This window comes from Scyliorhinus canicula, chromosome 29 (genome assembly GCF_902713615.1).
Source record: "Scyliorhinus canicula chromosome 29, sScyCan1.1, whole genome shotgun sequence".
Lineage (NCBI taxonomy): Eukaryota > Metazoa > Chordata > Chondrichthyes > Carcharhiniformes > Scyliorhinidae > Scyliorhinus > Scyliorhinus canicula.
The window spans coordinates 15,400,735-15,426,033 of NC_052174.1; the positions used below are offsets into that span (position 1 = coordinate 15,400,735).

The following is a 25,299-nucleotide window of genomic DNA, read 5'->3' on the forward strand; positions in this document are numbered from 1 at the left end:
GTCCACCTTGCCCAGACCGTCCAGGATCGTATCTACTCCAATCACGTCACCCCCTCACTCGCCGAAGCTCCAGGGGAAACAAGCCAGTCTATCTAACCTACCCCCACAAGACAAGCCCCTCATTCCCGCTAATGATCTGGTGAACCTCCTCCGGACTGCCTCCAGTGCATTTACTACCTTCCCTATATAAGGAGACCAAAACTGCTCATGGTATTCCAGATGTGGTTTTGCCAAAGCCCTGCCTTCCCGACGCGTAACACCCTCACTCTTATGTTCAATTCCTCTCAGATTAAAGCACAGCGGTCCACTCGCCTTCTTATTCCAATCTAAATCATTGGCTGGAAACGTGTTCAAGTCATCCCTTTTTAAAAATAAATTTAGAGTACCCAATTATTTTTTCCCCAATTAAGGAGCAATTTAGCATGGCCAATCCACCTACGCTGCACAACTTTGGGGTCTGGGGGTGAGACCCACACAGACACGGGGAGAATGTGCAAACTCCACACGGACAGTGACTCGGGGCCGGGATCGAGCCTGGGTCCTTGGCGCCCTGAGGCAGCAGTGCTAACCACTGCACCACCATGCCGCCCAAGTCCAAGTCATCCCAAGGTTCGGCAACACTTCAATTTTAAAATTAATCCTCATTTTCAAATCCCTCCCGCCCTCCCCATCTCTGTAATCTCCTCCCTCCGGTCCTCCCAAGGATTTGAAACTGACACCCGGGGCCTCCGAGGGTTGAATGACGAGGAGAGATTCGGAGGAACAGTCAGATCGGACTCGGAACGTCAACCGTTTCTCCCGCTGCGGGCACTGCCAGAGCTGTTGCGTTTTGCCAGCGCTCCCTGTTCTCATTCCACAAACTTGGATTGCACTCCTTGGAATCTTCATGGTTAAAGGGGGTGATTCGATCAAAGTTTTCACAATCTGTTGGGGAGCAGATAGGGTGGCCAGAGAGGAAACTAGTCCCATTGGTTGGAGCGCGAATCTAGGACCAGGGAGGCTGCAGAGTCCAAAGATTAGAGACAGACCTTTGGGGAGTGAAGTTAGGGGACACTTTCACACTCACTCTTCTTCCAGGAGTGGCAGCTGGCACGGATGATGGCAAGTTTTAAATCTGAGGATGATAGATTTTTGTTAACCAAAGGTACTGAGGGAAATAGAGCGTGTGAAGTTGGGTAAAATAGCCTTGTTCCTTTTCCTATTGTCATGTGAGAGTACCTTTACGAAATGGGTGCGTATTACTGCAGTGATGTCAGAGAGTGGGTGGCGCTGGGCTGCCTGTCAGCTTTTTACTTTTGTTTTAGGCTGCTTGCAGCAGGGTGTGTTTTAGTTTTGTTTTCAGAGCTGGATAGCTGCAGTCACAGCCAGAAGGTGTATGAGTCTCTCTCTCTGTAATCTAAAGACTGTAAATCGATCCTTTGGTGATTTAAAACTAATAACTGCTCTCAGTAGTGACTTTAACCTGATGGGCTTCTGTTAAAAAAATTTTTTTTTAAGTCTGATGGATGTTAAAAGGACAGCTTATGGATTACGTTGTGTTGTATTCTTTGGGGGTTGTATTTGAATTGATGGTTGCTAAGATGTTCACTATGTTTTGAAAAGGTTAACTGGAGTTCATGGAATAAACATTGTTTTGCTTTAAAAAATCCTTTTCCATTTCTGCTGGACCACACCTGTAGAGTGGGCCGTGTGCTCCCCATGCTACAATCTAGTAAAAATCGTGGGTCAGGTGAACTCCATGATACACTTTGGGGTTCTCTAAACCCTGGCCCATAACACTATGCTCCTGCAGACCTCTGTGTTCCTTTTATTCTGCCCCTCCCCGATTTTAATCGCTCCACATTGGGGCCTTGGACCCCAAGTTCTGGAATTCACTCTCACAACTTCTCCACCTCTCTCTCTTCCTCAGTCCGTAAAGCCTAACCCTTTGGTCAGCTTTTTTGCTCCCAAGTCCGAATATGGCCTTATGTGCCTCAGTGTGAACGATCACCGCCTCCTGTGCAGGTAGCTTGTGACGTTTAACTACATTAAACAGGCTAAATAAATAGATGTCATTGCTGTTGTGATCAGAATTAAACTTTGCCGGGGGCGAGGACAGGTGTGCTAGGTGCTCGGGGAGCCCAGCGAACCACGCCCATATGTTTTGGGCGTGCCCAGTGTTGGGGGAATTTTGGAAGGACAATTTTAGCAAGGATGGTGTCGAGGTTGGTGGGATCCAGGGTCGAGCCAGGCTGGGGACTCGCAATTTCTGGGGTGGCAGTGGAGCCGGGAGTGCAGGAGGCGATAGAGGCCTGTGTTCTGGCCTTTGCGTCCCTAGTAGCCCAGCGGAGGATCTTGCTCCAATGGAAGGATGCGAGGCCCCCAAGCGTGTGTTGGGGGGGGGGGGGGGGGGGGGGGGGGGGGGGGATTTTGGATTGGGGGTTGGGAGAACTGTGTACATGGGTATGTGGGATGTGGCGGGTGCTATCTCTTTCCCTTTTGTTGTTTGGGTTATCTGTTGGGTTTTTTTTCTTTTTCCATGTGCTTTGCTACCTTAAGGGACGGGTGTACGTGAACCAAGGTCTCTCTGATCCTCAGTGCTTCCCAGCACCCTGCCATTTATCATGTATTCCCTTTCCTCGTTTGTCCTGCCCAAGTGCATCACCTCACACTTATCCAGATTGAATTTAATTTGCCCCTGATCAGCCCATCTGACCAGCCTGTCTATACCCTCCTGGAATCGAAGGCCATATCCTCCTCACTATTTACCACCCCACCAGTTAATGCATCATTTGTGAATTTACTGATCAACCCTCCTACATTCATGCCTAAGTCAAACTACCAACAGCAAGGGCCCCAACACTGATCCCTGTGGGACCCCACTGGACACAGGCTTCCAGTCAGAAAAACACCCCTGGACCATCCCCCTCTGCTTCCTGCCACTCAGCCAATTCTGGATCCAATTTGCCAAATTTCCTTGGATGCCATTGGCTCTTACCTTCGCTATCAGTCTTCCATGTGGCACCTTATCAAAAGCCTTGCTGAAGCCCAAGTAGACTACATCAAATACATTTCCCTCATCTACCCCCCTGGTCACCTCTTCAAAACATTTCAATCACGTTGGTCAGACATGACCTCCCCTTAACAAAACCATGCTGACTTTTCTGGATTAATCCCTGCCTCTCCAAATACATACTTCTAATAGTTTCCCCACCACTGAGTTTAGACTGACTGGCCTGTAGTTTCCTGGTCTATCCCTTCCTCCCTTCTTGAATAATGGAACCACATTGACAATCCTCCAGTCCTCTGACACCTCTCCTGTGGCCAAAGAGGAATTGTAAATTATTGCCAGGTCCCCTGCTATTTCCTCCCTTGCCTCACTCAACAGCCTGGGATACATTTCAATGGCCCTGGAGATTTGTCTACTTTTAAGCCTGCAAGACCACTCAGAACCTCCTCTCTGTCTGTGTTAATCTCTTTAATATTATCACAATCCTTCTCCCTGATTTCTTTCCCCACGCTGTCCCTCTCACGAGTGAACAGTGACACAAAGTATTCATTTGGAACCCTACCTACATCCTCCGGCTCCACACACAAATTACCCCTGTGATCCTCAATGGGTCCTACTCTTTCCCTACTTATCCTTTTACCCTTAATATACTTGTAAAACTCAGGATTTTCCTTTATTTTACCTGCCAGTATACTTTCATGCCCCCTCTATGCTCTCCTAATTTCATTTTTCAAGTTCCATCTTGCACATTCTAATAATAATTAATAATCCTTATTATTGTCACAAGTTGGCTCACATTAACACTGCAATGAAGTTACTGTGAAAAGCCCCTAGTCGCCACACTACGGCGCCTGAGGGAGAATTCAGGTCCAATTCACCTAGCAGCACGTCTTTCGGGACTTGTGGGAGGAAACCGGAGCACCCGGAGGAAACCCACGCAGACACAGGGAGACAGTGACCCAAGCTGAGAATCGAACTAGAGTCCCTGGCGCCGTGACCACTGTGCCACAAAACAGGTGGAACATTCCCCCCCCTCCCCTCCTACAATCCTCTCCACTCCTTCTTCTCTTCACCACTCCCTCCGACACCCCCATCCTCTCTGTGCTCTCCTAACCCTCTTCACCCTCCCCAACCACACGCCACCCTTCTCTTCACACCCCCCTCCTTTCTTCCCCTCTCCCATCTCTGCTCAGCTCTCTCCCTCACCCCCTTCCCTATTACCCATTGCCTCCTCCGTGCCTCTCTCCCTCACAACCCCTCTCTCCTACCCTCCATTAAGTGACTCAACTTGAAACAGGGGAAGGCACATCTGAGTGGCCGCTCCAGAACAAACCACCGTGCATGCAGGAGAATGCGGGCCCACTTCCTCCAGCCCTGCCAACCCAGGAGTGGATTAAGAGCAGGATTCTTCTCAAGAGAAAACCCCCCACCCACCAAGGAAAAGGTCAAATCTCTCCTTTAAGAACGGACGAGGCAGAGCTGCTCCCTAGCCCTCCTATTATTATGCTCACCAGGCTGTGGTCCAACGCATGCCATTTCAGAGAGGCCTTGGCGTCTTCTGTTGATCCTATGCATGGGAAAAAGAGGGAAAATAAAAGAAAGTGTGAGACTGGGTGTACATCAGGACAAGATTCACTCTCTCAACGCTCAATATAACACACCACAGTAAACCGAGTCACTCTGAAAACCCAGTGTGGAACGCACCCACACAACCGGGACAGCCCTCAGATAGTCACTGGGAGCAGCAGTCGGCGTGCGTATGGACATAAAGTAGGATGTGGATCTCTATAGCACCCATCACATCCTCAGAGCATCTGAAAGTGCTTAACACTGCACTATGCAGCTTGATGGAAGTGTAGCCAATTCGATGGCTACATCTGCTACATTTGGGGCAGCAGGGTAGCATGGTGGTTAGCATAAATGCTTCACAGCTCCAGGGTCCCAGGTTCGATTCCCGGCTGGGTCACTGTCTGTGTGGAGTCTGCACGTCCTCCCCCTGTGTGCGTGGGTTTCCTCCGGGTGCTCCGGTTTCCTCCCACAGTCCAAAGATGTGCGGGTTAGGTGAATTGGCCATGCTAAATTGCCCGTAGTGTCCTAATAAAAGTAAGGTTAAGGGGGGGGTTGTTGGGTTACGGGTATAGGGTGGATACGTGGGTTTGAGTAGGGTGATCATGGCTCGGCACAACATCGAGGGCCGAAGGGCCTGTTCTGTGCTGTACTGTTCTATGTTCTATCTTTGGAAAAGTAAATGAATGGCTGCCATTTCGAGGAGAACCTTTCAACTGACCCCCGAATGATGTCCTTGCCCTTCTCAGGTCACCCAGCCGGGCCGAGGCACTAGGCGGAGTGGGAGATCTCCACCCCGGGAGAACTCGCCTCCGGGTTATCCATGGGGCAAATGCGAGGAGCCCCGCCTTCACCCCAGTCTGCAGCACCGGCGAGTCCGAAACTCCAGCTCGATAACGAGAATCCCTGGCGTGCTGTTAAAGGAGGAAGCGTAGAACTTTCATTCAAGCTTAGGTCACGACCAGAACACGTGGGTGTGATTCTGCTCCCCCCAGAACAACGCTCGCACTTATCCTCCACCCCAAGAGAATAAACACTCATCCTTGCCGTGGTCAGATGCATCCTGTGCATCACGTTAAACTGATCAAGCTGAGCCGAGCACATGAGGTAGAATTGACCAAGTGAAGAGCCTCATTCTACACCATCCAAAACCGGACCCGGTTCACTCTCCCACTTCCTCTTCACATCATCAAAATCACAGAATCTGCCCATAAATATCTGAAATCCTCTCCTCACCCACGTCAGCCAGAGAAAAAATCTTCCACACACAGGTCCCCAAAACTCTCCAGACCCTCCCCCGAATTTCGAGTCTAAACCCGCTGGCACAAAGAGATGATTCCTACAAATAGAGGCCAACAACGACATGGAGACGAGCTGAAAATGTTGTCGAAACTGCCTCCAAATCCTCAGAGCGGACACCACTACCAGACCAGAGGTAAATTCTGCAGGGGGAGAAACAGAAGCGAGGCAGTTACCGAGGCCCCCAGGCGGGAACCACGTCAAGAGCTCGCCTCCAGCTGCCCCCGTATGGAATACGGTTACTCGAGCCACCCGGGTACCTCTTCAATTTTAGCTGGCTCACATCCTTACCCGCCCAGAGCGAATCAGATCGCGCCCGCAACTTTTTCCTACTCGTCAGCCACTCCGGTGTAGGGGCAAGAGTGTGCAGACGGTCCACCTCAAGTGTGGAATCCACCAGCCACCTCCGCTCCAACCTCCCAACCCGTTCCTGCTGTGCCTCGCAGGAAATTATCTCTCCCATAACATAGAGTCTCAGTCTTGTTAAACATAGTGTACTCCCCAATGGTGGCAGATATGGGACAAATTTCCTTCTTCACCAGACCCACAAGAGTGTTTTCTCAATAGCAAGCGACGCGTGTGAACTGGGAAGCATTCTTCTGTTGACAATTTGTAAAAGTGGAGCACTTATTTTAACCGAGGGAGTGATGGGAGGCAGTGTTTAGAAGGGAAGATGCGAATAAATAACATTTCCCATTTAAATTCACCAAAGCCATGCTAGGGTTATTCCTAAATTCACCTCAAACACGTTGGAGAGCTAAGAATCAACCACACCTCAAGCCCTCTCCAAAACCTCACTGACTGAGGGCACTGAGGGAAGGGAATTGAAGGTTTCAGTTCTTTTTTTCCACCCCCCCCCCCATTGTCCGTAACACAAGGCAAGTTTTTAAATCGGCCACAAGGATACAAAAGAACAAATTAAAGCAAGCCTTGATTTGGTGGGTGAACGAGTATCCGCTCTCACTAAATGAGGCAGACAGGCTATGACAGAGTGCCTCACCATCTTTTCCCTTCAGCGAATGGCTGTAATCGGTGCCAGAATGGTCTGACATGCCAATGGAGAGGGAGGATGACCGGTGGCTGGTTTGCCAGGAGAAGCTCCTCCGGCTGTCCATCCTTGAAGCTTCGACGGCGTTCCTGCGGGAAAGAGCATTGCATGGTGAGTGTGAGGCAGTCCTGAGCAGCGGCCGACGCCCGCTAATTCATTTCAGAGTGGTCACCCGTTACAAAGCTGCCAATTGCTGCACAGCAACATCCACAGACACAGCAAGTCGGGGAAATGGCACCAACATTTCATGGCGTTGGTTAAAGGGACAAACGGGGAGAGTCAGGCCGGCGAGGATGCTAGCAAAGAATGTGCCGGCAATGATCACATTTTCCAGCATAAAACGATCGAACTGCGATCTAAAGTCTTGTCCCAAAGACACCTCTGACAGTGCAGCACTCCCTCAGTACTGACCCTCTGACAGTGCGGCACTCCCTCAGTACTGACCCTCTGACAGTGCGGCACTCCCTCAGTACTGACCCTCTGACAGTGCAGCACTCCCTCAGTACTGACCCTCTGACAGTGCAGCACTCCCTCAGTACTGACCCGCTGACAGTGCGGCACTCCCTCAGTACTGACCCTCTGACAGTGCAGCACTCCCTCAGTACTGACCCTCTGACAGTGCGGCACTCCCTCAGTACTGACCCTCTGACAGTGCGGCACTCCCTCAGTACTGACCCTCTGACAGTGCGGCACTCCCTCAGTACTGACACTCTGACAGTGCAGCACTCCCTCAGTACTGATCCTCTGACAGTGCGGCTCCCTCAGTACTGACCCTCTGACAGTGCAGCACTCCCTCAGTACTGACCCTCAGCACTGACCCTCCCTCAGTACTGACCCTTCCTCAGTACTGACCCTTCCTCAGTACTGACCCTCAGTTCTGACCCTCAGTACTGACCCTCAGCACTGACCCTCAGTACTGACCCTCAGTACTGACCCTCAGTACTGACCCTCAGCACTGACCCTCCCTCAGCACTGACCCTCAGCACTGACCCTCCCTCAGCACTGACTCTCCCTCAGCACTGACCCTCCCTCAGTACTAACCCTCCCTCAGTACTGACCCTCCCTCAGCACTGACCCTCCCTCAGCACTGACCCTCAGCACTGACCCTCCCTCAGTACTGACCCTCAGCACTGAACCTCCCTCAGTACTGACCCTCCCTCAGTACTGACCCTCAGCACTGACCCTCCCTCAGTACTGAACCTCAGTACTGACCCTCAGCACTGACCCTCCCTCAGTACTGACCCTCAGTACTGACCCTCAGTACTGACCCTCAGTACTGACCCTCAGCACTGACCCTCCCTCAGCACTGACCCTCGGCACTGACCCTCCCTCAGCACTGACCCTCCCTCAGCACTGACCCTCAGCATTGACCCTCCCTCAGCACTGACCCTTCCTCAGCACTGACCCTCCCTCAGCACTGACCCTCCCTTAGTACTGACCCTCAGTACTGACCCTCAGCACTGACCCTCCCTCAGCACTGACCCTCCCTCAGCACTGACCCTCCCTTAGTACTGACCCTCAGTACTGGCCCTCAGCTCTGACCCTCCCTGAGCACTGACCCTCCCTCACTGCTGACCCTCAGCACTGACCCTCAGCACTGACCCTCCCTCAGTACTGACCCTCAGCACTGACCCTTGGCACTGACCCTCAGCACTGACCCTCCCTCACTGCTGACCCTCAGCACTGACCCTCAGCACTGACCCTCCCTCAGTACTGACCCTCAACACTGACCCTCGACACTGACCCTCTACACTGACCCTCTGCACTGACCCTCTACACTGACCCTCTACACTGACCCTCTACACTGACCCTCTGCACTGACCCTCCCTCAGTAGTGACCCTCAGTACTGACCCTCCCTCACTGCTGTCTCTCAGCACTGACCCTCAGTACTGACCCTCAGCACTGACCCTCAGCACTGACCCTCAGTACTGACCCTCAGCACTGACCCTCAGCACTGACCCTCCCTCAGCACTGACCCTCCCTCAGCACTGACCCTCCCTCAGCACTGACCCTCAGCACTGACCCTCAGCACTGACCCTCAGCACTGACCCTCAGTACTGACCCTCAGTACTGACCCTCAGTACTGACCCTCAGCACTGACCCTCCCCTCACGCACTGACCCTCCCTCAGCACTGAGCTCAACACTGACCCTCAGCACTGACCCTCAGTACTGACCCTCAGTACTGACCCTCCCTCAGCACTGACCTCCCTCAGCACTGACCCTCCCTCAGCACTGACCCTCCCTCAGTACTGACCCTCCCTCAGCACTGACCCTCAGCACTGACCCTCAGTACTGACCTCCCTCAGTACTGACCCTCAGCACGACCCTCCCAGCACTGATCCTCAGTACTGACCTCAGCACTGCCCTCCCTCAGTACTGACCCTCAGCACTGACCCTCAGCACTGACCCTCCCTCAGCACTGACCCTCAGTACTGACCCTCCCTCAGTACTGACCCTCAGCACTGACCCTCCCTCAGCACTGACCCTCAGCACTGACCCTCAGTACTGAACCTCCCTCAGCACTGACCCTCCCTCAGTACTGACCCTCTGCACTTACCCTCCCTCAGTACTGACCCTCCCTCAGAACTGACCCTCAGTACTGACCCTCAGCACTGACTGACCTCAGCACTGACCCTCAGCACTGACCTCCCTCAGCACTGACCCTCAGCACTGACCCTCAGTACTGACTGACCCTCAGTACTGACCCTCCCTCAGCACTGACCCTCAGTACTGACCCTCAGCACTGACCCTCCCTCAGCACTGACCCTCAGCATGACCCTCCCTCAGTACTGACCCTCAGCACTGACCCTCCCTCAGCACTGACCCTCAGCACTGACCCTCCCTCAGTACTGACCCTCAGCACTGACCCTCCCTCAGTACTGACCCTCAGTACTGATCCCTCAGCACTGACCTCAGCACTGACCCTCCCTCAGTACTGACCCTCCTAGCACTGACCCTCCCTCAGTACTGACCCTCCCTCAGCACTGACCCTCAGCACTGACCTCCCTCAGTACTGACCCTCAGCACTGACCCTCCCTCAGTACTGACCCTCAGCACTGACCCCCCTCAGTACTGACCTCAGCACTGACCCTCCCTCAGTACTGACCCTCAGTACTGACCTCAGCACTGACCCTCCCTCAGCACTGACCCTCAGCACTGACCCTCCCTCAGTACTGCCTCAGCACTGACCCTCCCTCAGCACTGACCCTCAGCACTGACCCTCCCTCAGTACTGACCCTCCCTCAGTACTGACCCTCAGTACTGACCCTCAGCACTGACCCTCCCTCAGCACTGACCCTCAGCACTGACCCTCCCTCAGCACTGACCCTCCCTCAGTACTGACCCTCAGTACTGACCCTCAGCACTGACCCTCCCTCAGCACTGACCCTCAGCACTGACCCTCCCTCAGTACTGACCCTCAGCACTGACCCTCCCTCAGCACTGACCCTCCCTCAGCACTGACCCTCAGTACTGACCCTCCCTCAGCACTGACCCTCAGCACTGACCCTCAGCACTGACCCCCTCAGTACTGACCCTCCCTCAGTACTGACCCTCCCTCAGTACTGACCCTCCCTCACTGCTGACCCTCCCTCAGTACTGACCCCCTCAGCACTGACCCTCAGTACTGACCCTCCCTCACTGCTGACCCTCCCTCAGTACTGACCCTCAGTACTGACCCTCCCTCACTGCTGACCCTCCCTCAGTACTGACCCTCAGTACTGACCCTCCCTCACTGCTGACCCTCCCTCAGTACTGACCCTCAGTACTGACCCTCCCTCACTGCTGACCCTCCCTCAGTACTGACCCTCAGTACTGACCCTCAGTACTGACCCTCCCTCAGCACTGACCCTCAGTACTGACCCTCCCTCAGCACTGACCCTCAGTACTGACCCTCCCTCAGCACTGACCCTCAGTACTGACCCTCCCTCAGCACTGACCCTCCCTCACTGCTGACCCTCAGTACTGACCCTCCCTCACTGCTGACCCTCAGTACTGACCCTCCCTCAGTACTGACCCTCAGTACTGACCCTCCCTCACTGCTGACCCTCCCTCAGTACTGACCCTCAGTACTGACCCTCCCTCACTGCTGACCCTCAGTACTGACCCTCCCTCAGTACTGACCCTCAGTACTGACCCTCCCTCACTGCTGACCCTCAGTACTGACCCTCAGTACTGACCCTCCCTCAGCACTGACCCTCCCTCAGCACTGACCCTCAGCACTGACCCTCAGTACTGACCCTCCCTCACTGCTGACCCTCAGTACTGACCCTCCCTCACTGCTGACCCGATCTCCCTCAGCACTGACCCTCAGCACTGACCCTCAGCACTGACCCTCCCTCAGTACTGACCCTCCCTCACTGCTGACCCTCCCTCACTGCTGACCCGATCTCCCTCAGCACTGACCCTCAGCACTGACCCTCAGTACTGACCCTCCCTCAGCACTGACCCTCAGCACTGACCCTCCCTCAGTACTGACCCTCCCTCAGCACTGACCCTCCCTCAGCACTGACCCTCAGTACTGACCCTCCCTCAGCACTGACCCTCAGCACTGACCCTCCCTCAGTACTGACCCTCCCTCAGCACTGACCCTCAGCACTGACCCTCCCTCAGTACTGACCCTCCCTCAGCACTGACCCTCAGTACTGACCCTCCCTCAGTACTGACCCTCCCTCAGCACTGACCCTCCCTCAGCACTGACCCTCCCTCAGTACTGACCCTCCCTCAGCACTGACCCTCCCTCAGCACTGACCCTCCCTCACTGCTGACCCGATCTCCCTCACCAGCGGCTCTGGGTTGATTTTTTTCTGTCCGTTGCCGGGGAACCGTTGGCCCCGCCTCCGCCGCCTGATCGACGGCTGCTCCCTCCAATCGGCGCCTCCCGTTGAGCCCCGCCTGCCCAATGGGAGAGCGGGGCGGGCTCGCCCGGCGGCTGGCAGTTGGTGCCGTCTCCCCTGCCAACGGGGCCGCGCGGGCGGGGGCGTGGTAGTGGGCGGAGCCGGGGAATGGAGTTTCTGGGGGGGGGGCGTGGCTGAGGCCTGGGGGCGTGGCCAGTGCCGCCCTTCCTTTCATCTCTCGTCACCCCGTCCCCGCCCCCTATGCGTCGCCCGGGGAGACGGGAGCGCGCCAATTTCCAATTTGTGAATGGAGCTTAAAGGGACAGTCCACCCCCTTACTAAAGTTGTGTGTGTGGATGAGGGGGAGAGAGGCAAATCAATCTACTGGCATCCTGGGGTTTCCCATCCCTGCTTCCTCTCTGTGGTTTGTGGCCACAATGATGGAGGCCATTTGAATGAAATGAAATGAAAATTGCTTATTGTCAGGAGTAGACTTCGATGAAGTTACTGTGAAAAGCCCCTAGTCGCCACATTCCGGCGCCTGTTCGGGGAGGCTGGTACGGGAATCGAACTGTGCTGCTGGCCTGCTTGGTCTGCTTTAAAAGTCAGCGATATAGCAGCACGGTAGCATGGTGGTTAGCATAAATGCTTCACAGCTCCAGGGTCCCAGGTTCGGTTCCCGGCTGGGTCACTGTCTGTGCGGAGTCTGCACGTCCTCCCCGTGTCTGCGTGGGTTTCCTCCGGGTGCTCCGGTTTCCTCCCACAGTCCAAAGATGTGCGGGTTAGGTGGATTGGCCATGCTAAATTGCCCGTAGTGTCCTAAAAAGTAAGGTTAAGGGGGGGTTGTTGGGTTACGGGTATAGGGTGGATACGTGGGTTTGAGTAGGGTGATCATTGCTCGGCACAACATCGAGGGCCGAAGGGCCTGTTCTGTGCTGTACTGTTCTATGTTCTATAGCCTGATGAGCTAAACCAGCCCCAGAAATAACATTTCTTATTGTCACGAGTAGGCTTCAATGAAGTTACTGTGAAAAGCCCCTAGTCGCCACATTCCAGCGCCTGTCCGGGAATCGAACCATGCTGCTGGCCTGCTTGGTCTATCATCGGTATGCTAGCCCATCGCAGGTGTCCACTTGCCCCACTGCCCTGCTCCCTGGGAGGCCAATTTGGACCTCCAGGCCAAATGGCCCAATTGTCTTGGGTAATTTCAGCACCCTCCACCCCCCCCCCCCCCCCCCCCCCCCCCCACCCACATATTTTTGCCCCCTTCGTCCAATTCTGCCCTCTGGGCTACCCCCAATAATGCCACCGTTGGCAACGGTGCCCTTTTCCTGCCTGCAGTCCCTCAGCTCCGGGATTACCCCCCCCCTACCCACCCACAAGCCGCTCCAGGCTCCCAGTGCTCTGTCTGAAAATTAACCTTCCCCGGCACCAGGGACCCAGGTTCGATTCCCGGCTTGGATCACTGTCCGTGCGGAGTCTGCACGTTCTCCCCATGGGTTTCCTCCGGGTGCTCCGGTTCCCTCCCACAGTCCAAAGAGGAGCAGGGTAAGTGGATTGGCCCTGCTCAGTTGCCCCTTAATTAGAAAAATTAAAAATTGGTGCCGATTTTCATTTGGAGGATTGGCCATGGTCAGGGGTTAAAGGGAGGGGGGGGGAGGGAGGGGGCCAGGGTACAGCACTCTTTCCAAGGGCCGGTGCTGACTCCATGGGCCGAATGGGCTCCTTCTACACAGTGAGGATTCTATGGATCTCTCCCAAGATGCTCACCATACCAGGATTAGTGGAGGGCAGAGGTCTCAGGGGGCGGGTTGTGAATCTGAAGACGGTTACAGAGGTAGCAAGATTTGTTGGGGCTGGATGGAGGCGGTTAATAGAGATAGGGAGGGTTGCAGAGGCTGAAGGGGCCGGGGGAGGTTAGAGAGGTAAGGAGGAGTGTAGGGGCTGGAGGAGGTTACAGAGATAGTGAGGGGTGTAGGGACTGGAGGAGGTTACAGAGTTAGGGAGGGTTATTGGGGGTGGAGGAGATTACAGAGATAGGGAGGGGTGTAGGGGCTGGAGGAGGTCACAGAGATAGGGAGGGCTGTCGGGGCTGGAGGATGTTACAGAGATAGGGAGGGCTGTCGGGGCTGGAGGAGGTTACAGAGATAGGGAGGGGTAGGGGCTGGAGGAGGTCACAGAGATAGGGAGGGCTGTCGGGGCTGGAGGATGTTACAGAGATAGGGAGGGGTGTAGGGGCTGGAGGAGGTTACAGAGATAGGGAGGGTTGTAGGGGCTGGAGGAGGTTACAGAGAGAGGGAGGGTTGTCGGGGCTGGAGGAGGTTACAGAGAGAGGGAGGGTTGTAGGGCTGGAGGAGGTTACAGAGATAGGGAGGGTTGTTGGGACTGGAGGAGGTTCGAGAGATAGGGAGGGTTGTAGGGGCTGGACGAGGTTACAGAGATAGAGAAAGGTGTCGGGGCTGGAGGAGGTTATGGAAATGGAGGGAGGCGAAGCAATGGAGTGGTTTGAAACCACCAACGATAAGAATTTCTGAAAACGCGGCGTTGTCAGACCAGGAATGCAGCTGGGCCAGTGGGTGCAGTGTCACCATGACTGGATGAGGCATGTTGTTTGTTACCCGGTGGCTCCGTTTTCGAGGAGCTGATGCTTACAGAGGGTGAGAACGGGAGATGAGCTCTCAGTCTGGAGGATGAAGGGATAACGCTGCCAGACAGTGAGGAAGAGGATGTGTTTGCCCCGGTTATCGATGTGAATCCGGAGTTTATAGACCTTGAGAGCGCAGGGTCCACAAAATCCCTGGGCTTTGTCTCTGTTCAATCATCGGAGAAAATGATTGGATGTTACATTCGGTGTTTCCCTCCGAAGAGTGGGGTAGCAGTGGCAGAGTGATGGTGTCACAGAAGTCCAGGCAGAACGTTCTGGGGTCCCCGGTTCAAATCCCACCTCGGCGCATGTTGAAATTTGAACGCAATAAGAATCTGGAATTATTGTCGCTCTGTCATAAAAACCCGCCTGGTTGACTAATGTCGAAATACAGCAAGACACGCAGGAACAGACTCGAGAAACAGCATCTTCCCCGCTGTTACCAGACTCCTAAACGACCCTCGTACGGACTCTTATGAACACTGTACCCCTGTATGCTTCACCCGATGCTGGTGTTTATGTAGTTACATTGTGTTGCCCTATTATGTATCTTCTTTTATTTCCTTTGCATGTACTTAATGATCTGTTGAGCTGCTCGCAGAAAAATACATTTCACTGCACCTCGATACATGTGACAATAAATAAAATCCAATCCAATGTCCAGGCTTGGGCTGAAGTGGCAAATCACATTTGCGCCACACAAGTGCCAGGCAATGACCATCTCCTACAAGAGAGGATCTAACCATCGCCCCTTGACATTCAATGGCGTTACCATCGCTGAATCCCCACAATCACCATCCTGGGGGTTACCATTGATCAGACACTGAACTGGACCCAGCCACATTAATACTGTGGCTACCAGGGCAGGTCAGAGGCTGGGAATCCTGCGGAGAGTAACTCACCTCCTGACCCCCCCCAAAGCCTGTCCACCATCTACAAGGCACAAGTCAGGAGTGTGATGGGAGACTCTCCACTTGCCTGGATGAGCGCAGCTCCAACAACACTCAAGAAGCTCAACACCATCCAGGACAAAGCAGCCCCGCTTGATTGCCCCCCCCCCCTTCCACAAACATTCACTCCCTCCACCACCGACGCACAGTGGCAGCCGTGTGTACCGTCTACAAGATGCACTGCAGCAACTCACCAAGGTGCTGTGAAGCGCTTTGGGACATTGTGATGTTGTGACAGGAACCAGTGAGCCATCGATCTATCCCTCTCACGCTCCCACCTGTCCCATTGCCCTGCACTGAAGGTTTTACCCGCAGTGTGCGACGTGACGTCGAGAGGTAATGTCGGCGCTGGGCACAGTCGGATTGGAAGGTGCCTGCTGGCATGAGAACACAGAACATAGAAAAATACAGCACAGAACAGGCCATTCAGCCCACAATGTTGTGCCGAAGCGTTGTCCTAGATTAATCATAGATTATCATAGAATTTACAGGACAGAAGGAGGCCATTCGGCCCATCGAGTCTGCACCGGCTCTTGGAAAGAGCACCCTACCCAAGGTCAACACCTCCACCCTATCCCCACAACCCAGGAACCCCACCCAACACTAAGGGCAATTTTGGTCACGCAGGGCAATTTATCATGGCCAATCCACCTAACCTGCACATCTTTGGACTGTGGGAGGAAACCGGAGCACCCGGAGGAAACCCACGCAGACACGGGGAGGATGTGCAGACTCCGCACGGACAGTGACCCAAGCCGGGAATCGAACCTGGGACCCTGGCGCTGTGAAGCAATTGTGCTATCCACTGTGCTACCGTGCTGCATTTGGGGAGGGAAAGGGGGGTTGGGGGGGGGGGGGGGGGGGGGGGGGGGGGGGGGTGAGTGCCTGGCTCCTGGCACCATGCCCAGTGGCTGGGTAATCAGTGGGCCATCTGCCACCGTGCGGCACGAGCTGACGGCATAATACTGATTAATTCAATCAGCAAAGCCCCCCCCCCCCCCCGTCACTGTCTCCCTCACTCGGTTTCAATGTTAACCTGTCATCTTTACTAATGGGACCTGTGCAGCGTCACCTCCACATCTCTGCTGCCCTTGCAACCTGAACAGCACAAAGCACAGACGTTAGAGCTCGGCGCTACTTTGAAACTCACACTGGGCAAATACCCTGTTCAGCTGTTACCCCCTGGCACTCCAAGCATCCCCCTCCCCGCACTTCACCCTGCCCCTTCACCCCCCCGCTTCACCCTGACCCTTCACCCCCCCCGCTTCACCCTGACCCTTCACCCCCCCTCGCTTCACCCTGACCCTTCACCCTCAGGGAACCATATGCTTGATGTATGAATACATTTCTGCTGACCACCCCATATATTCACAGACAAGTGTGGATAATAATAATAATCTTTATTATTGTCACAAGCCGGCTTAGAACATAGAACATAGAACAGTACAGCACAGAACAGGCCCTTCGGCCCTCAATGTTGTGCCGAGCAATGATCACCCTACTCAAACCCACGTAACCCGTATACCCGTAACCCAACAATCCCCCCCCATTAACCTTACACTACGGGCAATTTAGCATGGCCAATCCACCTAACCCGCACATCTTTGGACTGTGGGAGGAAACCGGAGCACCCGGAGGAAACCCACGCACACAGGGGGAGGACGTGCAGACTCCACACAGACAGTGACCCAGCCAGGAATCGAACCTGGGACCCTGGAGCTGTGAAGCATTGATGCTAACCACCATGCTACCGTGAGGCCCCAATTAACACTTAACACTTACTGAGGCTGACATTAACACTGTAGTGAAGTTGCTGTGAAAATCCCCTAGTCGCCACATTCCGGCGCCTGTTCGGGTACACAGAGGGAGAATTCAGAATGTCCAATTCACCCAACAAGCACGTCTGTCGGGACTTGTGGGAGGAAACCGGAGCGTCCGGAGGAAACCCACGCAGACACGGGGAGAACGTGCAGACTCCGCACCGACAGTGACACAAGCCGGGAATCGAACCTGGGACCCCGGCGCTGTGAAGCAACAGTGCTAACCACTGTGCTGTCGTGCCGCCGCTCCAGGTGTGTATACACACCAGCAATGGTCCCTCAGGCTGTCTGTAAGGCGATCCCCTGCTGGGGAGTAGTGGATACATGATTATAGACCCACTGGGATGCCCCAGGTAGTCGACGAGCCAGCCCAACGTTCAGTGCCATGGCTCGCTTGCGACAAATGGTTTGCAGGGCATGACATGAGGCGGTTTTCGAAATACTACAGTCAACCATCGAGCACATCTTTCACACTCGCACTCCAAACAGACACATTCACAGACAAACACACACACACACGCACGCTGACTACCGCACAAACATAGACAGAAACTCACACACATGCTCACAGAGACACACACAAAGGTACACACTCCGACGCACACGCATTCAGTCACACATCAACACACACACAACACTCACAGACACATCGACACAGACACCAGCTCAGGGACCAATACACATATCGAGGGAGATGATGTAAAGAGAAAGTTTAGCTGGGAATCATTTACCAGCATTTTAAGTTCCCCAATCTCTCCGCTCCCCGTGGGAGCGAGTCCCACATTCTCCCCCACTCCCTGTGGGAGCGAATCCCACATTCTCCCCACTCCCCGTGGGAGCCAGTCCCACAGTCTCCCCACTCCCCGTGGGAGCGAGTCCCACATTCTCCCCACTCCCCGTGGGAGGGAGTCCCACATTCTCCCCACTCAGGGGCAGCAGGGTAGCATGGTGGTTAGCATAAATGCTTCACAGCTCCAGGGTCCCAGGTTCGATTCCCGGCTGGGTCACTGTCTGTGTGGAGTCTGCACGTCCTCCCCCTGTGTGCGTGGGTTTCCTCCGGGTGCTCTGGTTTCCTCCCACAGTCCAAAGATATGCAGGTTAGGTGGATTGGCCATGCTAAATTGCCCGTAGTGTCCTAATAAAAAGTAAGGTTAAGGGGGGATTGTTGGGTTACGGGTATAGGGTGGATACATGGGTTTGAGTAGGGTGATCATGGCTCGGCACAACATTGAGGGCCGAAGGGCCTGTTCTGTGCTGTACTGTTCTATGTTCCCCGTGGGAGCGAGTCCCACATTCTCCCCACTCCCCGTGGGAGGGAGTCCCACATTCTCCCCACTCCCCGTGGGAGCCAGTCCCACATTCTCCCCACTTCCCGTGAGAGCGAGTCCCACATTCTCCCCACTCCCCGTGGGAGCGAGTCCCACATTCTCCCCACTCCCCATGGGAGGGAGTCCCACATTCTCCCCACTCCCCGTGGGAGGGAGTCCCACATTCTCCCCACTCTCTGGATGGAGCTGTTCCTCCTGAATTCCCTCTCAGGATTGATCGGGGCGGGGGGGGGCGACCGTTTCCCCTGATGGCCCTGCTCCCGCCTGCAAGTTGGAACATTTTGTCCACATCCGCCCCCGTCGAGACCCTTCGCTGACCTGCATCACTGGGTCAATGTTCCGTCAGCCCCTACGTTTGGACGTTGGAACCAGCAGCTTGGAGACAATCACCTCCACGGCATCACAAAGCAAGTTTGCTTTCAAATTCAAAGAAGGCTCCGACAAAGTAACCGAAACATTAGGATGCTCCATGGATTCAAGGTTATCGCCAACGTAGCTAGTCCACACACAGAACAGCCCAAAAGGCAAAGAAACTACTGGGCCTGGTGTACCTCAATATCCAATAAAATCTTCCCTATCCAAGGTAAGCAAGGCAGGCTTAATGCTTAAGAAGGGCAACGTGACAGGGTAATTATTTGCGAGTGACGAAAGGGGAAAATTCTTCACTCGAGAACATTTGAGATTCTCTCCCCGAGAGTCGTCCTGGAGTCGTACAGCACAGAAAAGGCCCTTCGGCCCATCGAGTCGGCGCCGGTCAGAAACAACATCCTAATTATTCCAATTTACGGGCAGCACGGTAGCATTGTGGATAGCACAATGGCTTCACAGCTCCAGGGTCCCAGGTTCGATTCCGGCTTGGGTCACTGTCTGTGCGGAGTCTGCACGTCCTCCCCCGTGTCTGCGTGGGTTTCCTCCGGGTGCTCCGGTTTCCTCCCACAGTCCAAAGATGTGCAGGTTAGGGTGGATTGGCCATGATAAATTGCCCTTAGTGTCCAAACTTGCCCTTAGTGTTGGGTGGGGGTTACTGGGTTATGGGGATAGGGTGGAGGTGTTGACCTTGGGTAGGGTGCTCTTTCCAAGAGCCGGTGCGGTCTCGATGGGCCGAATGGCCTCCTTCTGCACTGTGAATTCTATGAATCCCATTTCCCAGCACTTGACCCATAGGCCTGTCTGCCCTGGGATCGCAATAGCGCACCTAAATATTTCTGAGATGTTTTGAGGGTCTCTGCCTCCACCCCCCTGTCAGGCAGCGAGTTCCAGGCACCCTCCACCCTCTGGCTGTTTCCTCACGTGCCTCTAAACCTCCTGCCCCTTCCCTTAAATCTGTGCCCCGAGGCTGGCAGGGTGGCACAGTGGGTTAGCACTGCTGCCTCACGGGGCCGAGGTCCCGGGTTCAATCCCGGCTCTGGGTCACTGTCCGTGTGGAGTTTGCACATTCTCCCCGTGTCTGCGTGGGTTTCGCCCCCCACAACCCAAAGATGTGCAGGCTAGGTGGATTGGCCAGGCTAAATTGCCCCTTAACTGGAAAAATTGAATTGGGTACTCTAAATTTATTTTTTAAATTAAAAAACGCCCTGCCTCCTTACCTTCAATCTCTGCCCCCTGGTCATTGATCCCTCTACCAAGGGGAAAAGTTTCTTCCTGTCGACTCTATCCGTGTCCCTTATAATTTGATACATCTCAATCATGTCCCCCCTCCCCCTCAGTCTCCTGTGCTCCGAGGAAAACAATCCCAGTCTATCCAATCCCTCTTCATCGCTAAACCTCTCCAGTCCAGACAACATCCTGAGGGTCTGGTTTAGCTCAGTGGGCTAGACAGATAGTTTGTGACGCAGAACAAGGCCAGCAGTGCGGGTTCAATTCCCGTACCAGCTGAGAATTCTCAATTCTCCCTCCGTGTACCCGAACAGGCGCCGGAATGTGGTGACTAGGGGCTTTTCACAGTAACTTCATTGCAGTGTTAATGTAAGCCTGCTTGTGACAATAAAGGTTATGTTAAATCTCCTCCGCACCCTTTCCAGTGTTATGACATCCACAGAGAACAGACAGTGCAGAAGGAGGCCATTCGGCCCATTGAGTCTGCAATGACCCACTTAAGCCCCCACCCCCACAACCCAACAACCCCTCCCAACGTCTTTGGACACTAAGGGCAATTTATCACGGCCAATCCACCTAACCTGCACGTCTTTGGACTGTGGGAGGAAACCGGAGGAAACCCACGCAGACACAGGGAGAACGTGCAGACTCCGCACGCACAGTGACCCAGCGGGGAATTGAACTTGGGACCCTGGCGCTGTGAAGCCACAGTGCTAGCCACTTGTGCTACCGTGCTGCCCACACGTAACGTAGTTTCCAGAAACACTCCAGAGTGAGTTGTGATTGGAACGGAGAAGATGTTCAGAGGCTCAGGGCAATCGAGGGATCGGGGCTGGAGGTCCCGTCACATGACTAAGCGAAGTCACATGACTAATATTCGAAGCAAACGACGGGGAAAAAAAAACCCACCGCACTTGCAAGGTCCCAGGGATTCCTCTCCGGGGTTGGGCCAAAGATTGACCGTCAACACCTGTGGGGTCCCAGGGCAATCCGGGAGAGTTGGGAACACCGAAGAGGGGAAGAGGGATTGAAGCAAGAGTTCGTCATGATCGCAGTGAATGGGGGAGGACGTGTCACGGACCACATTGCCTCCACCTGTCCCCATTTCATTCGATTACATCTTTCTACTGCGAACCCTTTGTGCAATAGCAATTAATAATCAAGCCATGAATAATTTGGTTGAATTGTTATTAAATGATTAATGATAATTGCCTGTCAGTGTCTGTGTCCTTGTCAACGTTCACAGAGCTTCCCACTTATCACAGACTCCAGGTCTTTTTCACTTTCAATAATCACCCAGTGAACAATTGAGTTAGTCCCTGAGTCTGTAGGTCTCCGGGAATCACTGACCTGCCCTGGGAGTGTTTGATGGGGACAGTGTAGAGGGAGCTTTACTCTGTATCTAACCCCGTGCTGTACCTGTCCTGGGAGTGTTTGATGGGGACAGTGTAGAGGGGGCTTTACTCTGTATCTAATCCCGTGCTGTACAGGTCCTGGGAGTGTTTGATGGGGACAGTGTAGAGGGAGCTTTACTCTGTATCTAACCCCGTGCTGTACCTGTCCTGGGAGTGTTTGATGGGGACAGTGTAGAGGGAGCTTTACTCTGTATCTAACCCCGTGCTGTACCTGTCCTGGGAGTGTTTGATGGGGACAGTGTAGAGGGAGCTTTACTCTGTATCTAACCCCGTGCTGTCCCTGTCCTGGGAGTGTTGATGGGGACAGTGTAGAGGGAGCTTTACTCTGTATCTAACCCCGTGCTGTACCTGTCCTGGGAATGTTTGATGGGGACAGTGTAGAGGGAGCTTTACTCTGTATCTAACCCCGTGCTGTACCTGTCCTGGGAGTGTTTGATGGGGACAGTGTAGTGGGAGCTTTACTCTGTATCTAACCCCGTGCTGTACCGAGCGACAGAGAGAGCTGGGGAGAGGCAGATTGAGGAACAGAGAGATGGACTCCAATTTGACTGTTGATTCTTTTGCCCTGAACAGGAGATGGCGAGCCACGTGCCGAAGCCGCCTGGTTACCTGCAGATGCTGACCAGCGGAGCCCGGTACTTCAGTGGATTGGAGGAGGTAGTGTTTCGCAACATCGCAGCCTGCAAGGAGCTGGCGCAGTCGCTTCAAGCCACGTACGGGCCGAGTGGCCTCAACAAGCTGGTGATCAATCACCTGCAGAAGATCCTGGTGACGGGGGACAGCACCACGGTGCTGCGCGAGTTCCAGATCGAGCACCCGGCTGCCAACATGATGGTGCTGGCAATGAAGACGCAGGAGGAGGAGGTGGGCGACGGGAGGACCCTGGTGCTCATCCTGGCCGGCTCACTGCTGGAGAGGGCGGGCGGGCTGCTGCAGAGCGGGCTCTCCGTGCCCGAGGTGATCAGGGGCTTCCACAAGGGCTGCCGGCGGGCCCTGGAGGTCCTGGAGACCCTCTGCTGCGCCACCCTGGAGAACCCGTGGGACCTGAAGGAGGTGGGCCCGGCCCTGCGGACCCCCATCATGAGCAAACAATGCGGCTATGAGGACTTCCTGTGCGGGCTGGTGGCCAAGAGCTGTGTCACCGTCATGTCGGACTCCGGGGTCTTCGACGCTGACATGGTCCGGGTCTGCAAGCTGCTGGGTGCCGGGGTGACCGACTCCCTGGTGCTGGGGGGCATGGCCTTCAAGAAGGAGACAGAGAGCCTGGTCACGTCGGTGAGGGACGCCCGCGTGGTCATCTACAGCTGCCCTTTCGAGCTGTCCAAGACCGAAACGAAGGGCACCATCCTGATGCAGGGGGCAGCGGACATGCTGGGATTTGGAGACGGTGAGGAGAGGCTGATGGAGGCCCAGGTCCGGGAGTTGGTGGAGGCCGGGGTCAAGGTGCTGGTGGTGGGTGGCAAGGTGGGCGACCTGGCCCTCCACTACGCCGACAAGCACCAGCTGATGGTGGTGAGGCTCCACTCGCGGTACGACCTGATGAGGCTGGGCAAGTCGGTGAAGGCCACGCCCCTGCTGAAGCTGGGAGCCCCGGCTCCCGAGGAGGTGGGCCACTGCGACCACGTGTACCTGAAGGAGATCGGCGACACGCAGGTGGTGATCTTCGAGCAGGAGCAGCAAGGCAGCGGCGTCTCCACCATCCTGCTCCGGGGCTCCACCCAGAGCCTGCAGGACAACATCGAGGAGGCCATCAAGGACGGGGTCAACACCTACAAGACGCTGAGCCAGGACGGGCGCATGCTCCCGGGGGCCGGAGCCACGGAGATAGAACTGGCCGTCCAGGTGGCATCCTACGGAGCGACGTGCCCGGGGCTGGATCAATACGCCATCCAGGACTACGCCCGCTCCTTTGAGTCTGTGGCCGCGGCGCTGGTGCAGAACACGGGCAACCAGGAGCGTCAGGCCATCGCCAAACTCTACGCCATTCACCAGGAGGGGGGCCGCAACATGGGCTTCGACGTGGAGGCGGGCGGCGCAGGGGTGCTGGACGCAGCGCAGGCTGGCATCTGGGACCCCTTCCTTGTCAAGCAGTCGGCCATCAAGCTGGCCACCAACGCGGCCATCACGGTGCTGAGCGTCGACCAGATCATCATGGCCAAGAAATCGGGAGGGCCCAAGCCCCGCGGTGACAACCCCAACTGGGACGAGCCGTCCGACCAGATCGACTGAGCTGGGGCCGCCTCGCGGAGATCCAACATCAACAAACACAGCCTCTGAACAAATAAAACTATCTCTGCCTCCACCGCCTTAATCTCTCACTCAGTTAACTTCATTTCGCAGAGCGGGACGTCCCTACACAGAACGCAGACCAGGCTTGTTTTCCCTCGAGTGCAGGAGACTGAGGGGGGGGGGGACCGAATCGAAGGGTTAAAGGATTCGATCGGGTCGAGAGAGGGAAACTGTTCCCCCTGGTGGAGGGAGAGGGTTCAGCAGCAGCAAACCCAGGCCCAGGAGCCGGGTGGTGAGGCCAGGGAGGCCATTCAACCCATCGAGACTCTCCCACCATTTAAATAGATCGTGGACAACCCAAATACAATTCCATAACCCTTAATCCCGTTGCCCAGCCCAAATTCAATACTATAAGTTTGGAATTTCTAAACTGTCCCCATCAAACACTCCCAGGACAGGTACAGCACGGGGTTAGATACAGAGTAAAGCTCCCTCTACACTGTCCCCATCAAACACTCCCTGGACAGGTACAGCACGGGGTTAGATACAGAGTAAAGCTCCCTCTACACTGTCCCCATCAAACACTCCCAGGACAGGTACAGCACGGGGTTAGATACAGAGTAAAGCTCCCTCTACACTGTCCCCATCAAACACTCCCAGGACAGGTACAGCACGGGGTTAGATACAGAGTAAAGCTCCCTCTACACTGTCCCCATCAAACACTCCCAGGACAGGTACAGCACGGGGTTAGATACAGAGTAAAGCTCCCTCTGCACTGTCCCCATCAAACACTCCCAGGACAGGTACAGCACGGGGTTAGATACAGAGTAAAGCTCCCTCTATACTGTCCCCATCAAACACTCCCAGGACAGGTACAGCACGGGGTTAGATACAGAGTAAAGCCCCCTCTACACTGTCCCCATCAAACACTCCCAGGACAGGTACAGCACGGGGTTAGATACAGAGTAAAGCTCCCTCTACACTGTCCCCATCAAACACTCCCAGGACAGGTACAGCACGGGGTTAGATACAGAGTAAGGCTCCCTCTGCACTGTCCCCATCAAACACTCCCAGGACAGGTACAGCACGGGGTTAGATACAGAGTAAAGCTCCCTCTACACTGTCCCCATCAAACACTCCCAGGACAGATACAGCACGGGGTTAGATACAGAGTAAAGCTCCCTCTACACTGTCCCCATCAAACATTCCCAGGACAGGTACAGCACGGGGTTAGATACAGAGTAAAGCTCCCTCTACACTGTCCCCATCAAACACTCCCAGGACAGGTACAGCACGGGGTTAGATACAGAGTAAAGCTTCCTCTACACTGTCCCCATCAAACACTCCCAGGACAGGTACAGCACGGGGTTAGATACAGAGTAAAGCTCCCTCTACACTGTCCCCATCAAACACTCCCAGGACAGGTACAGCACGGGGTTAGATACAGAGTAAAGCTCCCTCTACACTGTCCCCATCAAACACTCCCAGGACAGGTACAGCACGGGGTTAGATACAGAGTAAAGCTCCCTCTGCACTGTCCCCATCAAACACTCCCAGGACAGGTACAGCACGGGGTTA

At 54.8% G+C, this 25,299-nt stretch overlaps 2 protein-coding genes across 2 annotated transcripts in view; one reads left to right on the forward strand and one right to left on the reverse strand.

Moving 5' to 3' along the window:
* dnah2 (dynein, axonemal, heavy chain 2) overlaps positions 1-11,788 on the reverse strand; it is a 239,036-nt gene extending 227,248 nt beyond the window's left edge. Inside the window, 3 exon segments of the mRNA XM_038786796.1 lie at positions 4,501-4,556; positions 6,855-6,991; positions 11,655-11,788. Coding sequence (XP_038642724.1) covers positions 4,501-4,556; positions 6,855-6,969 — 171 coding nt within the window. The 5' untranslated portion in view covers positions 6,970-6,991; positions 11,655-11,788.
* Positions 11,789-18,920: 7,132 nt separating this feature from the next.
* LOC119958391 (T-complex protein 1 subunit theta-like) lies at positions 18,921-23,795 on the forward strand. Its single transcript, XM_038786894.1, has 2 exons — positions 18,921-19,064; positions 22,066-23,795. Exon 2 carries the CDS (start codon positions 22,069-22,071, stop codon positions 23,719-23,721), a length of 1,653 nt encoding a protein of 550 aa, XP_038642822.1. The 5' UTR covers positions 18,921-19,064; positions 22,066-22,068; the 3' UTR covers positions 23,722-23,795.
* The last annotated feature ends 1,504 nt before the right edge of the window (positions 23,796-25,299 follow it).